General features: G+C 45.3%; 1 protein-coding gene across 3 annotated transcripts in view; it reads right to left on the bottom strand.

Annotated features, from left to right (window-relative positions):
• Positions 1-16,767, bottom strand: part of LOC140393178 (arginyl-tRNA--protein transferase 1) — a 342,882-nt gene that overhangs the window by 39,866 nt on the left and 286,249 nt on the right. For all 3 annotated transcript variants that reach the window (XM_072479318.1, XM_072479324.1, XM_072479323.1), the window contains one exon: positions 14,439-14,559. In XM_072479318.1, coding sequence (XP_072335419.1) covers positions 14,439-14,559 — 121 coding nt within the window. The remainder of the gene's footprint in view (positions 1-14,438; positions 14,560-16,767) is intronic.

The raw sequence follows: 16,767 nt of genomic DNA, 5'->3' as shown, positions 1-16,767 counted from the left end.
AATGAAAGCAAGTGCTGACAGGCTCACCATTATTATTACAGAAAATTACTCTTCTTCGAAAAATAATGTGCAGAAATAGATTGGGATTAAAATAAATGTGGGTGATGGGGGAATTCACCCTTGAAACTCACAAATAGTCCCTGAAAAATCAAATCAAAGATGGGGATGGGGAGGGGGGGGGGGGGTGGGGGAGAGAATTCAACAAGATCACCCCCATACATATTTGCATGCATTATGGCTGAATAATTTCAGGTGTATCACAGAGTAGGAAATACTGACTTGGAGAGGAAGTGAGCATGGGAGAAACAGTCTGCGAGGAGCTGTTCCTCCAATCACAGTTTCTGTTTCTCCCATGCTCACTGATTCAGCTCCTCCAGCGACACTTCCCACGCTTCCTACTCCTCCCGAGATAGAATCCATGATTGGATGGGCAGCAAGGGCGGGAGGGAACCTGTGATTGGTGGTGGAAGGGCAGTTATCATGGTTGACAGGTTGGACTCATTCAAATTCTTCCAGGGCCGGGAGACTGAGGGCGGAGGAGAAGCAGATTAAGAAAAAATAGAGGGAGAAGCGGCCAGAAACACAGTAACTAAGCCTGCAGGAAACCAGAGGGAACTGCCTGTGGAGGGAAGGTCTATCCCATTTTAATTTCTCTCTAATCCAGCGGTGGTGGTGTGGGTGTCGAGGCTCTTGGTTTATTATTGTAAATCGGGAATTGTATTTAGGTGATGACCAGAGACATTTCAGATGGTGGCAAACCTCAGCTCATGGGTGGTGACAAATTCAGCACTGATGGTAATCTGGAAACATTTTGCACAGTTGTTAAGTTTGTACAATAAATAGAACCCAAGATCAACCTAGATTCTTGTAGTTTCTTACCAGTTTGCCTGATTTCTTGACTCATGATTTCCAGATATTTTGATGTGTTTTCCAAGCTCTGCAAGGTGCCTACTGTAAGGGATAGTAGTCCTTTGGGTGAGATTTGCCATCTTCGATTGTTAATATATTTCATTTACTCCCATGCCCTCTTTCTGAATTGATTATTACCCCATTTACCTCCCAATCCCCAATGAAAGAGGAGCCCCAGGAACCAAAATGTGGCAATTGACAAAATTGAGCTAGGCACTGTTATTTTCTAAAAAAAGAGCCCTAAAAAAAACCCAAATTTTTTGATTCTTATAATCCAAACAATACTTCTGATGGACTTGGCACCCATAACAACAAAGTGCATTTTGAAAAGAAGTACTTTAAAATATCAAAGAGTTAGGCCACACATAAGTGCCACAATATATGGAATGCTGCATTCATTCACCATCAAGCCAAAAGTGCTTGATCAACTTTAATAATTCTGACTCTCAAATTATTTAATTCTTCACATACCGTAAACAAGTCAGGTGATCCAACTGAGTAGTAGGACGGGGGAAACAAAACAAAAATCACTTTGACATATCAGGTAAGCAGAATTTTACAGCACCATAAGAGACCATTCAATCTGAGGTCCTTTTGTTGACTTCCTGAAACACACATCTATTTAATGAAATTTCTCTGGCCATTTTGCATTGCATTTTACTATGGGGACGATTTTGTGGCCGCGGTACACTCAAGCGAGAGCACAACATGGGAGGTAGATCCCGGGAGAGACCACTCACGGGCTTCCTGGCAGCCTTCACGCCTCGTGGGATCACCCAAGTCCTGCAAGGCGTTGGAATTGAAAACAGGCCCAAAAGGGGGGTGAAAAAAAAGCATGCGCCTATGTTGGGTTTAAACTTGGCGGCACGTGGCGCAGTGATTACCACTGGGACTACGGCGCTGAGGACCCAGGTTCGAATCCTGGCCCTGGGTCACTGTCCATGTGAGGTTTGCACATTCTCTCCGTGTCTGCGTGGGTTTCACCCCCACAACCCAAAGATGTGCAGGTTAGGTGGATTGACCATGCTATATTGCCCCTTAATAGAAAAAAAATAATTGGGTACTCTATTAAAAAAATGTAGGGTTTAAACCTATTTAGGCGAGTTCACCCGATATGTACTACCTCCCGGGTCTACCAGCATCCCCAGCAAGGCTGCAGCTGGGTGCCATTCAGTACTGGTCCATGTGGAACGGCACACGGGGGGAGGGAAGGGGGTCTCCCAGGCTATCGGAGGCCCCTGCGTGATCAGGGATAGTGCAGGATTGCTCGCTGGCCCTCCCACTTGAATGTGGGCACCCTGGCACTTCCACCCTGGCAAGGTGCCTGGGTGGCACTGCCAAACTGGCAGGAGTACTGCCCAGGTGCCAGGGTGGCAGTGAAAGGTACTTGGGTGCCAGGGTGGCACTGCCAAAGGTCAGGGCGGGAGGGGAGCCATGCTCATGAAAGGAGGGCGGAGGGGGGTTTGAAGTGTGGGGGTGCATGGCAAGTAAGTAGAAGCCTTTGGGAGGACAGGTGGGGGTCCTGGAAGGGGGGGGAACCTCAGGTTGTGTGTAGGGGGGCTTGAAGAGGGGGTACCCCCAGGGACCCCATAGCAGGATGTCCTCACTTGGAGGGGGGAGGGAGGCAGTGCGCCCATGTGTATGGGGGTGACATTGCCCATGGGTGGCAGAACCCATAAGCTGTTACAGATCGGGGCACCCTTTCAAAAAGACAGCCCGATCTTGGAATTCAGCTCCCCAGTGAAAAAAATTCTAAGTGTGGGCCAAACCGTTGAGAAACTCCCCAGGGCTCAAAATAGTAAAGAAGAATCATTTGACAGCGGTGTGGAACTCACCGGCAGAGACGGCGGGAACTCCCTGAAAAGCCCGCCACAAATGAACTTTGAAATTTTTCCTTTAAATTCCACCCTATATCTCCTTTTCAATTATATATCCAGTTCCATTTCTCACTATTTTTGTGGCGGGTTCATTTTGTGTTCGAACAACCCTATGCAAATAAAAAAGATGTTCTAAAATTGTCCCGTTCATTTTTGGTGATGGCAAATTTATTTCTTCTCATTACTGATTTACTGTCTCGTGAAAATAACTTTCCCTCATTTACCCCCATAATTTTGAATAACTACAACAGATCCAAAGCTCCCTTTGCTATGTGCTAACTTGATAAATTCTTGATTTCTCGAGGAATTAAGGGCTATGGAGAGAGAGAGCGGGTAAATGGAGTTGAAATCAGCCATGATTGAATGGTGGAGTGGACTCGATGGGCCGAATGGCCTTACTTCCGCTCCTATGTCTTATGGTCTTATGTGCAGCTTTGTTGTTGCACTCCATGATCCCATTAAGACTGCATGTGGCTCCCAAGTGGGATTCCACAAATTTATTAACCCTGGCGGGCTCCCTCAATTTGTTACCATCCAGCGAGGATACCCGCCAAATTATTATGCCTGGGTGAGGGGGATGAACTGGCTCCTTTTCTTGAGTTAAAGATAGAGTGAGTTCATTAACTAGTAAAGGCAAGGAAATGATAAAACACATACACATGCATTCACACAGATGAGAAGTGTGAATTGAGTCCAAAGTAAGTTTAAAACGTACACAAAACAGTCCTTGACTTGTGAGGAGTAGATAGATGATTGAGTGTTTCGGCCATTGCTATTCAAGATTCCAGGAGCTGAATGGTTGGTTTTGAGATTCCAGTGTTCTGCCGGTTGGCAGAGAAGCTTCCTGGTTACCGTTTTAACTGTGGTTTTTGCTGATTTGACTTACTTCAATAATCAGAGAGAAAGATAGGAATATACCTGCAGAAAGCTTTAAATTAAGAAAGCCAGGTTAAATTGGCTCCTTTTAAAACATAAATAGTGGGACTGGGAAAAAAGGATCTAGGAAGGGAGGAGTCCTTTTTAGATTAAACTTATTTGAGGGGGTTGGATAAAGAAAAGGAGCCAGTTAGTTCATCCCCCTCACCCAGGCATAATAATTTGGTATCCCAACTGGATGGTAACAAATTGAGGGATCCCACCAGGGGAGCCACATGCTGGTTGGCTTTTTGTTTCAGTGTCAACAACTTATGACACCCCAGCACTGGTTCACACACTTTGGCAGCTTTTTATTTGGCTTTCATTCCTGGAGTAGGCAATCCACAAATCCATCCGGCATTACTCGCAGGATATTTCTTGATAAAATGATACTCACCTACCATTGTCTCCACCGGAGATGGCAACTTTTTTCTAGATGCTTAGAAGTACCTTGCCTGGAATCAGGGTATGGTTCCATTGTCTCTCAGAGACAGCATTCCGCACCAGTAATTCTATCAATGACTGACTTTACATCCTCAACCATTTTTATCTTGTGTCCCCATTTTGAGAAACTCACAGAAGAACATAAGTTCAACATTTCTGGATGGAATTAGGTGTATTTTGCCATTATTATGACACTGAGCAAGTGTGTATCTTAAAGAGACTGTTTGTTCCCTGCATGGTATATTACAATTGTTTTCATGGAGCACCGCTCAGGTCTGCTCTTAACCTTCACTGCAAATCAAAGAATGGTTACTGAAGGAGGCCATTCGGCCCATTGGTGCTCACCTCTCAAGGGACAATTCACCTAGTGCCATTCCCCAACCTACCACCCTTTTCAAATAATAATTCAAATTTCTCTTGATTACCTCAATTGAACCTGCTGACGTCCCACTCTCACTTTGTCAATGCTTTCCAAATTGGTTCAACTAAGAGCCCCAGTTTCTTTACTTAGTCCCTCTCATGAAAGATTTTAATTGCAATCTTCTGAGTAAAGGTTCCATGTACCCTATCCATGGCTTCGGTTTCATTATTAAAACACCCAAAACTCAATACAACATTCCAACTACACTTGGACCAATGATTTGTCAAGCAATGAAACCAAAAAAAGTTCCTTACTTGAAATAAACAAACGAAAGACAGGGAGCAGAATTCTCAGAGCCTCAGCGCCAAAATCATGCTTGGCACGGGGGGCGGAGAATGGGACGTCAGACCCGCGATCGGGTCCGACGCCGCCCCGCGATTCTTCACGGACCGGAGAATCGCCGCCAGCCACGTGAGCACGGTCGACGCGGCGCTGGTTGGGGCCGTTGAAAGAGGGCCCTGCGGCGGTTCTCCGCCGGCAGCTGGCCGAGCTCCTGCCGGCATGATTCTAGCACGGTTCCACCTGGCGGGCACTCGGAGTGGCGGCCACTGCGTCCGCCCTGGTGGGGGACAGGGGGGATCTGTCACTGGAGGGTCTTCCAGGGCGGCCATGGTTCCGATTGGGGCCACCAATTGGCGGACGCGATCTGGGGGGGGGGGGGGCTATATTGTTGGGGCCGGCTTGCTGTGTGGGTCCACCATGTCGCGTGGGGCCGCCGCTTGCATGCGTGGACCCGCAGCCGGAAGTGCAGGGCCTCATATCGGCAGCCAGAGTTGCACGGAGCACTCTGGCGCCTTGCTGGCCCCCTACAGTTAAGTGACTCGCTGGGCTAAGGGGCCCGTTGACGCCGGCATGAAATGCTCTGGTGTTTACGCTGGCGTCAACATTTAGCCACCATTTCAGAGAATCCCACCCAGGTACACTGAAGCAAACTTAAAGTAATATTTTGTTTGCATAATGCATATATCACAAAACAGAAACAGGTAAGCACAGATTTTGCATGAGTCAAATAAAAAGACCAGACACATTATTGTCATCATAGAGTGATAGTGCTGAAGGAGGCCATTCGGCCCATCGAGTCTGCGCCGGCCCTTGGAAAGAGCACCATACTTAAACAGCGCCACCCTATCGCTGTAACCCAGTAACCCTACCAAACCTTTTTGGACACTGAGGGGCTATTAGAGGAAACACAAAGATTGTGTTTCCTCCCACAATCTTTGGACTGTGGGAGGAAACTGGAGCACCCGGAGGAAGCCCACGCAAACACGGGGAGAAAGTGCAAACTCCACACAGTCACCCGAGGCCGGTATTGAACCCGGGTCCCTGGAGCTGTGAGGCAGTAGTGCTAACCACTGTGCCACCATGCCGCCCATTCAATACAAACAAACACTTAAACATGATTTTATAGCTTTCCTGCGACACCCAAGTTGAATAATTTTAATGCGTTATGAAAATAGTAACCAGCTCAGTGTAATTCAAATATGGTATTTGCTCATTCACTAATATTGCCCACTGTAAGATTAGGGCAAAGTATTCACTGACTGACGGCATCTAATATGCAAACACTTGTGACTAACATTCAGGTTAACAAAATGGGAACTTCCCACATCAGGATTTTCATGTAGAATTAAAGAATGGAAATATTAGCGTGCACATATCTATAGCTAAAAGCTATCGGTTTATAAAATGAATTATTCATACCCGTTTCATAATTCCGAATATTAAAGTCAAAGCCCCTTGTAACAGAGAATCAGATACAAATATTGTTACTAAATATGCTCTAAGTGCACCGCTTCCACTCTTGTTTAATGTAGTTTTATGGATAGGGCAACATCCTAGAGGTCCCAAAGTGTGCAATGTCATTACCATTCACCAATTGTTCTGCAAATTTTGAACCTGGTCTTAATCTATTTTTGCTACATTTATTAAAACTTATTTGAGCACTGAGGACAAAAATTAATGCAGACTGCCAAAGAAACATTGACTGGATGTGTATTTAAAATAAAGAAGCTGATCCCAGTCAGGACTGCACACTGGGCTTTGGCCCCTGCCCTCCAGGACAGCCTGGGATCTGGTTCGAAGAGTGAGAAGGAGCCAGTTATGGATGAGAGGGAGAAGCATTATATTAATACTGACATGATAAAAATCCTGGATTTAAATGTAATTCTTCTCTGTATTTGTGGTTTCTCAAAGCCAATGAGGAACTCTTTGTAAGAAATTTGCAGAGCTCTATGTGTGCTAAATATCCCCATTTAATTCCACATCTACCTGTTTTTCTCACTCCTTTCCAAAATAGAGCATCTAGCCACCACCCATCTGAGAAAATCCCCATTACTACGCTTGAGTGATACTCTCTTCCAGTATGCTCCCCCACCCATCATCTAGCTATACACCATTTAAGGCTCATCGAACCACCTCCGCCATTTAATATGATCATTGAGTGTCATGTGAATCTTCTTCCTCAACTCCACCTTCCTACATGCTCCCACTTCCCTTGATTTCCCCAAGGGACTTAAAAATCAAGCTATTTCAGCCTTGAACATACTCAACAATTAAGTATCCACAGCTCTCGGTGGTAGAGAATTCCACAGATACATAACCCTCTGTGAAAAATATTCTCATCTCCATCCTAATAGATCAACCCATTTTCTTGTGTTGCTTATTGCGTAGTCAGGGGAAACAGCCTCTTGGTGTCTATCCTGCCAAGACCCTTCAGAATCTTCTAAATTTCAGTACAATCACCCCTCTTTCTTGTAAATTCCAGAATATAGGGCCAATCTACTCAGCCCCTCATCATTGATTCTTGGGATGAAAGTTTATCCAATTAAGTGAACCTTCTCTGTACCACTTTCCAAGGGGAGTTTATTCTTCCTTATAAACGTAGAACACACCTGAGCATAGTACGGTAGCACACCTTTGGGCAGCACGGTAGCACACGTGGCTAGCTCTGTGGCTTCACAGCGCCAGGGTCCTAGGTTCGATTCTCCACTGGGTCACTGTTTGTGTGGAGTCTGCGCGCTCTCCCCGTGTCTGCGTGGGTTTCCTCCGGGTGCTCCGGTTTCTCCCACAGTCCAAAGAAGTACAGGTTAGGTGGATTGGCCACGCTAAAAATTGCCCTGAGTGTCCAAAAAGGTTGGGAGGGGTTATTGGGTTATGGGGATAGGGTGGAAGTAGGGGCTTAAGTGGGTCGCTGCAGACCCGATGGGCCGAATGGCCTCCTTCTGCACTGTATGTTCTATGTACCCATGTAGTACTCTCCATTCCGATCTTCATCCCCAAGGCCTTTTTCCAAAACGTAGACAGTCTAATCATGGTGTTTGTGGAGGGGGGGTTTAAGAACCTGAGAAATCCCAAACAGACACTGCAAAGAAGGAAAATCAAAGGGGGCTTAGCCTTACCAAACCACAATACTACCACTGGGGAACAACGGCAGAAAGAGTGAGGGGATGGGTACAAGAACCCGACACAGATTGGGTACAAATGGAGGAGACATCCTGTAAAGGAACGACCCTCCAGGCTCTGGCCACAGCAGCACTCCCATCCTCCTCAACAAGATACCAACGAGCCCAGTGGTAGCGGCCACGCTGAGAACATGGACCCAGCTGAGACAACACTTCGGGATAGCCAAAATGTCCCCCATGGCTCCCATTTGCGGCAATTACAGATTCCCCCCAGCCATGCCGGATACCACCTTCAAAAGATGGAGGGGGGGATGGGGGCTTCTACGTAGGGCACAGACTGGCAACACTAGACGAACTGACGAGGAAGTGGAGGCTAGCAAAAGGACAGGAAATGAGACACCTCCAAATAAAACACTTCCTCCGCAAAGAAACAGTAGGGTACCCCGGGGCCCCAGAAGCCACACTACTAGAGGACCTGATAGGCACAAGCAACGAGAAGGTGGGGCTATGTGGGAAAATATACAGACAGCTACTGGACAGATCCCGGACTCCACTGGACGAGACCAGGCAAAAATAGGAGGACGAACTGGGACAGAGGTAGGATGGGAACTCTGGAGCAAAGCACTGAGCAGTGTGAACTCCACCTCCTCCTGCGCAAGGCTAAGCCTAATGCAGCTCGAAGTGCTGCTCAGAGTACACCTGACCAGAATGAGCAGGTTCTTCCCGAAGGTGGAGGACAAATGTGAGCGGTGCCAGAGGGGCCCGGCCAACCACAGCCACATGTTTTGGGCTTGCCACAAATTTGCTGGGTTCTGGGCAGCCTTCTCCGAGGCAATGTCCAAGGTTGTGGAGGTGAGGGTGAAGCCATGCCCAATAGTGGCAATCTTCGGGGTATCGGAGCAGCCAGAGTTACACATGGGGAAGGGGACAAACGCCCTCGCTTTCGCTTCCCTAATCGCACCCTGGATTATCCTGCTCGGCTGGCGATTGGCAGCACCACCTACAGCTGCAGACTGGCACGCTGACCGTTTGGAATTTTTCCACCTGGAGAAGATTAATTATGCCACCCGAGGGTCAGAGGAAGGCTTCCTGGATACTTGGGGGCAGTTTGTCGGTCTGTTCCAAAACCTGTTCGAGGCCAGCAAAGAGGAGTAACCTGATAAGAAATGTTTTAAAACACCAAGATAGATGAGGTACCAAAAGGCTTGGGGTAGGAACCATAGACCGATCCAGAGGGCAACAAAATGCACATAGGGTCAGTTAAACGAAGGACAAACTAAACCTCTCTGTATAATAAAGGAAATTGGCACAGGCGAGAAAAATGAGAGGTGTATATATACAACTGCTTATAAATATGGGAAATGCCAATAAAAAGATTTTTTAAAAAATCTATGAGTACTCCAGGTGTGTCCTCACCAAGGCCCTGTACAATTGTAGCAACGGTTTCCTTCTTCCTATATCCAAATCTCCTTGTAATAAAAGGAAAACATACCATTTGACTTCCCAATTGCTTGTCGGCTTGCAAACCTTCTGTATTCATTGTTCATGTACATCAACATGTAAAAGATTCACGCCTTTTAAAAAATACCCTTTTATTAACTGTTACAAACAAAGCAAATAACCTCATGCTTCCCCACATCATGCTCCATTTGCCAATTTTGTGCCCACTCACTTAACCTGCTGATTTCCCTTTGCTGTCACTTTGGGTCCTCTGCACTGCTTACATTCCCACCTAGCTTTGTATTGACAACAAATCTGGATGCATTACTGTTGGTCTCCTTGTCTAATTTATTAACATAAGCTGTGAATAGCTGAGGTTCCAGCACCAATCCATGTGGCACTCCACTAGTTACAGCCTGCATATTTGAAAGTGCCCCCCTTATTCCTACTCTCTGTTTCCTGTCTAGGAACTAATCCTTCATCCATAATATATTCAGGAGTGCATTTTGAATAATTTCTTCAAACGTTTCCCATTGTTTATTTACTGCCATATCTTTGAGTCTGTTACCCAATAAGGCTCAGCCAGTCCGCCTCTCATACCATGAGTGTTTATCTTGTGTTCTAACCTTACACGTGACACTCTTATCAAATGCCTTGTAAAATCCAAGTATACTACATCTACTGGATCCCCTTTATCTACTCTATTTTTTCACATCCTCAAAAGCTCTAGTGAATTTGTCCCTTTTGTAAAACCATGTTGACTCTGTGATCATACCATAATTCTTCTAAATGCAATAGTTTCTAGCATTTTCTCAATGACCATTGTTAGGCTGACTCGACTGTAGTGGTCTTTTCTCCTTTTCTTGAAAGGAACTGTAATAGTTGCTTATTATAATCCTCTGGGACTATTCTCGAATCTAGGAAAATCATACCAGTGCATCCATTGTCTTTGCAGCTGCCTCTTTTAGAACCCTAGGGTGTGTCATTCGACAGTTTTTAGTACCTTAGGTTTCTTTAATACTTTTTCTCTGCTGATAACTTTAGGTTCCTCATTCCTATTGGTCCCTTGGTTACCTTTAATTTCTGGTATACAGGCTGTCGCTTCTACTGTGAAGACGGAGGCAAAATATTTGTTCAACAGCTCTGCCGTTTCCTCATTCCCTTTGGTAATTTCTCTTGCCTCTGCTTCTCAGGAACCAACGTCTACCTTAGTTTCCCTACATCTTTTCATGTACTCCTAAAAGTTCCTACGCGCACATGCAAATCTGTTTTTTAAATTCCTGGCTGGTTTACTCTAATATTCTATTTTTTCCCTTTTGGTCAACCTTTTGGTGCTCTTTGGTGATTTCTAGAACTTGCCCAATCCTCAAGCTTACTACTATTCTTTGTAATATTATTATTCTCTTAGTTTACTCCAACACTACCCATAACTTCCCGTGTAAGCCACAGGTGGATATTTTGTGCCTCAGTTTCTGTCTTTTAATAGAATGTATTTTGAGTAATTTCTTTAAACATTTCCCACTGTTTATTTACTGCTATATCTTTTAGTCTATTACCCCCAATAAGCCTCAGCCAGCTTTTGTACCTTTGTAATCGGATTCTTGTTTTGGACTCAAGCATATTGCTTTCAAATTTAATATGAAATTCAATTGGATCATGATTGCTTTTTCCTCAGAGAATCTTTTACTATAAGATTATTCATCAAACCTTTGCATACTACAAACTGATCTTCCAGGTCACATTTGCCAATTTGATTTGTCTAGTATATATGAAGATCAAAATCCCTCAGGATTATGACATCACTTTTGCTACAAGTTCCAAATATCTCTTGCATAATGCTCTGTCCAGTGATGTAACTACAATTAGACAAGGGGGCTATAAACTAATTCTACCAGTGTTTTTTTGACTCTTGCTGTTCCTAATCTCTACCCCTACTGATCCTTCTTCATGAATTTTTGAGCAAAGTTCCCTTCTTACTACTGTCCTCATTCCAGCTTTTACTATCAGAGTTACTCTTTATCTTTTTCTATTCTGGCTATCTTTTCAAAATGTGTACAGCCTGGAATATTTATCCTTGGTCACCTTGTAACCCCGGTCTCTGTAATGGCAAAAAGATCAAACACATTTGGCTCTAATTGTGCCCCTAGTTCATCATATTACAAGTATTCTATGCATTTAGATAATGGACCCTTAATTTTACCAGTCTTCTTTGCATGGATCATATTCACTGATGAACTATTACTGTTAAACTTTCTGTCCCTCCTGTCTCACATTGTCCATCTTTACTCAAATTGCTACACTGCTCTACGGTTTTGACTTTGCACTTTATATTTTTAAATTTTCCTTCATCCCTACCCCATTTAGTTGAAAGCTTTATCCACATCCTGAGTTATAGGATTCGTCTGGAATTCGCCTGGACACTGATTCCAGCCTGGTTTAACTAAAGCCCATCACAATGGAAAGTTCTCTCTTTCCCCAGTAGCAGGTGCCAGTGCTCCAAGGGTCAAAACCATTCATGTGTTTAATCTGCACGACCCTCTGTCTATTTGCATGTGACTCAGGTAATAATCCAGAGAAATTTTCATTGAGCTTCGGCTATCAATTTAGAACCCAGTTCTTCAAACTTGCTCTGCAGAACCTTGGTTCTACCCATGTTGTTGGTTCCTGGGTAATCATGGATCATGGTTATTAGATCTTCTCCCACCAAATTCTTCTCCAGTTGTGAGGGGACATTCCGAGCCCTAGTATCAGACTGACTTCAGGACTCGGCTGCAAAGAGCAGCATCTAATCTCCTGAGCAGGTTACCAATCATCGCTCAGTTGGCAGCAATCTCGTCTCAGAGTCAGAAGGTTCTGGGTCCAAGTTCCATTTCAGGATTTGAGCAAAAATATCTCGGAAGACACTCCAGTGCAGTACAGAGGATGTGCTGCACTGTCAGGGATGGTGCTTCAGATGCTGATGTGAAAGATCACATGACACTATTTGGAAGAAGAGCAAGGGAGTTATCCCTAGCGTACTGTCAATATTTATCCGTCAATCACCATTGCAAAAATAGATCAGCTGGTCATCATCACATTGCTGTTTGTTGTGTTCAAATTGACTGCTATCTTTCCCAGATTAGAACAGTGACTTCACCCCAAAAGTACTTCATTAGCTGTAAAGAGCTTTAGGCTGTCCTTTGGCCATGAAGGACACCATATAAATATAAGCCTTTCTTTTATTTCGCGAGTACATTTTGGTAATCCCACTTGAATGGTCTCCTCACTATGGTCAATTTAGCCTGCAGTCCTCGTTTCCATCAAAGCAACCAACACCTCACAACCATTATGCATTGGCAAGGACTGAGGCTCTGCCATCACAACATCCTGGATCCACATACCTGCCTGACTTTCAGTCACACCCTCCTGTCCCTGAGCATAGACCACCTCTAAAGTACCACTTAACCTAAGGGGTGTGACTGTCTCTGAATTTTACCATGGGCTTTGGGTCACCAATGTCTGAACCAAATGTGGGTTCGCTGGCAGCAGGAGCCAACTCAGCAAACTTCCTAACTTGAACGCATTCATGTTCACCATCCAAAGGGGATCTACTTGCTGCTGGCTTAATCAGAGAGGTGGCAACTCTGTAACCTTGGCTACCCCACTGGGAAAAGTGGGTGCTGCTGAAGCAAGCTGGGTTCAAGAGTGTTCCATTCTGAGGCACTCTCAGAAAGAGAAGTAAAACATTTAAAATCAAGGGAATAAAGCAGACAGAAAGTCAAGACGATCCCTTGGGATTTGAAGGGTGCGCAGCCCTGCCCATGGCCCCTTCTCTGGGACAATTAAGTCTCTGTCTCTAATCACCTAACCCCATATGGCTGCAACACGACAGTCTCCATGAAGTTGGTAGCCATTCCAAGAGGCAGGAGTCGCACCACTCCATACAAGACAATAATAATAATCTTTATTGTCACAAGTAGACTTACATTAACACTGCAATGAAGTTACTGTGAAAAGCCCCTAGTTGCCACATTCCTGCTCCTGTTTGGGTTCACTTAGGGAGAATTCAGAATGTCCAAATTACCTAATAGCACGTCTTTCGGGACTTGTGGGAGGAAACCAGAGGAAACCCACAGACACGGGGAGAACATGCAGACTCCGCACTGACAGTGACCCAAACCAGGAATCGAACCTGGAACCCTGGCGCTGTGAAGCTATAGTGCTAACCACTATGCTAACGTCGGGCATTGACCCTTTCACAGCAGATGTTTCCGCAGGGAAACTTCCCATCGGCAGGAATGCACAAGCACGTGTCCCAACATGGCCCCCCATTATTTTCCCCATTTCTTAGCCCACCACCCTGGATAGGGAAAATCCTGTCCAAAGTGTCCAGATAACTTTGTCCATCCTCGATGACCCACAATGTCTGCAGCTCAGAGTCCAGCGCAACAACCCGGAGCTGGAGTTCCTCGAGCTGTAGACACTGAAGTTGTAGTTGTTTTGTGAAGCGGTCCAGAAACTCCCACATGCTGCAGCTATGGCATCACACCTTTGTCATGTTCCGGGCCGGTTAAGCTCAGTGGGCTAGGCAGCTGGTTGTAATGCAGAACAAGGCCAGCAGCGGCTGACCCGAACAGGCGACTCAGGGCTTTTCACAGTAACTTCATACTTGTGACAATAAAAGATTATCTCAAGTTAGATGATGCTTTATGGCAATTCACACATTGCACTAACCGCTATAACATGGAATTTCTCCAACTGAATTACTCGATTAAAACTAGATAGATGGTGGAGAAATGAAGGAATAACAGTTGCCCAACAGCAAGACACATTGCTATCATAGACTAAGAGGATTTAAATAAACCAGACCAACTGTAAAATTCTTTAGAGAGAAAATATTTATATGCACACAGACAAACAGAACATAGGTCCAAATTCCTTCATAGGGAGTGTTTATATTGTACTATGCATTTATAAGGTATTACAGCAGTGAAATTAGCTAATAAGTCACAGCAGTTTGATTTATCACACGATTGTTAGGCTGTAACGTACCTGCATTTGAGTCCTCATTTAGGCGACTATATTTAGACTGGTCCAACTTTGTCCTACACTTTTCAATCGGCACCCAGACATATGTTTCTGGACACAGCAAGTCAGATGGATGGTACTGACCCTAAGAAACAACAGGCAATGAAACATTACACATAAGTTACACAGTAATATTTTGAGTGATCTAATTATTCCAATGAATGAAAACAAATATAGTGGAAGAAAAATTTAATGATGATCTGAATAATTTTAAAAAACCATGAAATGAAGCATGAAAATAATTGTCAAAATTGCTAAAATATACAAAATCTATACAACAGTTTAGGCACTGCATGAGAGGGTGAAAGAAAATAATTGTTAAATAAATTGTAACATTTTTATCCATGTTGTGCTGCTGTGAATTATGCTTTTACTTTAAGGAAAAGGTGGTGTCTTTTACCCGATGCTGCAAACAATTTAAAGGTTCATGACACCAAATATTCCCAAAATAAGTAGAGCTTTAAAGTTCAGCTAGCTTCACATGGATTAAAGGAAAATCTGAAAACGCCTCGCCAAGTTCTCACTGCAACTTTGCCATACACCACAGGAGCGGTTTAGCTCGCTCAGCTGGCTGGACAGTTGGTTGTGATGCAGAGCAAGGCCAACAGCGCGGGTTCAATTCCCGTACTAGCTGAGGTTATTCATGAAGGCCTGCCTTGCTCCTCCCCTGAGGTGTAGTGATTCTCAGGTTAAATCACCACCAGTCAGCAGCCCCCCCCCCCCCCCCCCCCCCCCCACTCAAAACGAAAGCAGCCTATGGTCACCTGGGACTATGGTGACTTAACTTATATACCATGAATAGCAGCTTGAATAAGGAATTAGAAGCAAGTTCCATGCCTGCCATCTCTGACAGGATACAACACCTGGTTGATTTCAGGAAGAATCAAATCAGGAGAAATGGATGGGACATAGCAACTAATACAAAAATGAGTTTAACAATGAAAGAAGTCAGCTTTATTATTCTTAAAATGGGACTTCCGGTGATGGCCATGGAGTAAGTGGTCGCACTCAAGGTGGCTCCTGCTTGAGATTGGATTTTTGGCCCCTTCTACCTGTTTTGCAGGATATCAGTTGGTGAAAAAACGTGAGAGTAATAAAGAACTAGTGATTATCCTTCGGTGGGGAATGTCTCAACCCTGCCAAACGAGGAGTGCCACAAGCAAAGCTCCACAGTCAGGCCAAGAGGACTCATGTGGCGCAGCAGTGGGAAAGATGGCAGAGAGATCTGGGTCGTCGTTGTCCGCACAATGATCAAGGAGCAACTGGTGGGTTTCTGACGGCCGAGTTTCAGCAGCAAAGGAAGGCGGCCTTGGAGGATTTGGCTGGGGTGGCAGATTCAGGCTGCCCTGGAGAGTGTGTAGCAGAGGCTGGAGGTGCAGAATGTGATGCTCCAGAAGGTGGAAGCGTCGGTGGCTGATCATGAAGATCGGCTGGCCTCGTTGGAGGCAGAAGTTCATGATGGTGGAGTCCAGAAGAATCTGAGAGAGAAGGTGGACGACCTGGAGAATCGCTCGAGGAAGCAGAATCTCAGGATCGTGGGGCTGTCTGAAGGGATTGACGGAACGCAGGCCTCAGAATTTGTGGCTAGGATGTTCGAGAACTTGGTGGGGGAGGGGGTCTTTGACTGACCTTCTGAAGTGGATCACAGATCTCTGAGGAGGAAGCCGAAAGCTGCCGAGGGCGATTATTGTGCGCTGCATCGCTACCTGGATAAAGAGATCTTACGGTGGGCGAAGGAGACGAGGGTGTGTACCTGGGAGGGACATGAGGTTCGCATCTACCAGGACATGGGAGCGGAGCTGGCCAAGTGGCAGGCTGGGTTCAATAGGGTCGTGGAACCTATTTAGGAACAACGTGCCGTTCAGGGTGTTATACCCTGATCATTTGTGGGTCATGTATGGGGGTCAGGAACACTACTTTGACATGCAGGAGGAGGCAAATACGTTCTTAAGAGACCATGGAATGGCGGACTTATGAGAGCATTGGATTTTGGAGAGATTCACTGTGAATCATAAAATTCCCTACAGTGCAGAAAGTGGCCATCCAGCCCATCGAGTCTGCACCGACCCTCTGAAAGAGCAAGCCCACTTCTCCATCCTACCCAAATAACTCCTTAGCCAAACACTAAGGGGCAATTTAGCATGACCAATCCACCAAACCTGCACATCTTTGTACTGTGGGAGAAAACCGGAGCCCCCGGAGGAAACCCACGCAGAGGGGGAGAAAGTGCAAACTCCACACAGTCACCCAAGGCTGGAATTGAACCCGGGTGCCTGGCGCTGTGAGGCAGCAG

This window comes from Scyliorhinus torazame, chromosome 16 (genome assembly GCF_047496885.1).
Source record: "Scyliorhinus torazame isolate Kashiwa2021f chromosome 16, sScyTor2.1, whole genome shotgun sequence".
Taxonomy (NCBI): domain Eukaryota; kingdom Metazoa; phylum Chordata; class Chondrichthyes; order Carcharhiniformes; family Scyliorhinidae; genus Scyliorhinus; species Scyliorhinus torazame.
The sequence above is the reverse complement of the archived record's forward strand: the minus strand, read 5'-3'. Positions and strand labels throughout refer to the sequence as shown.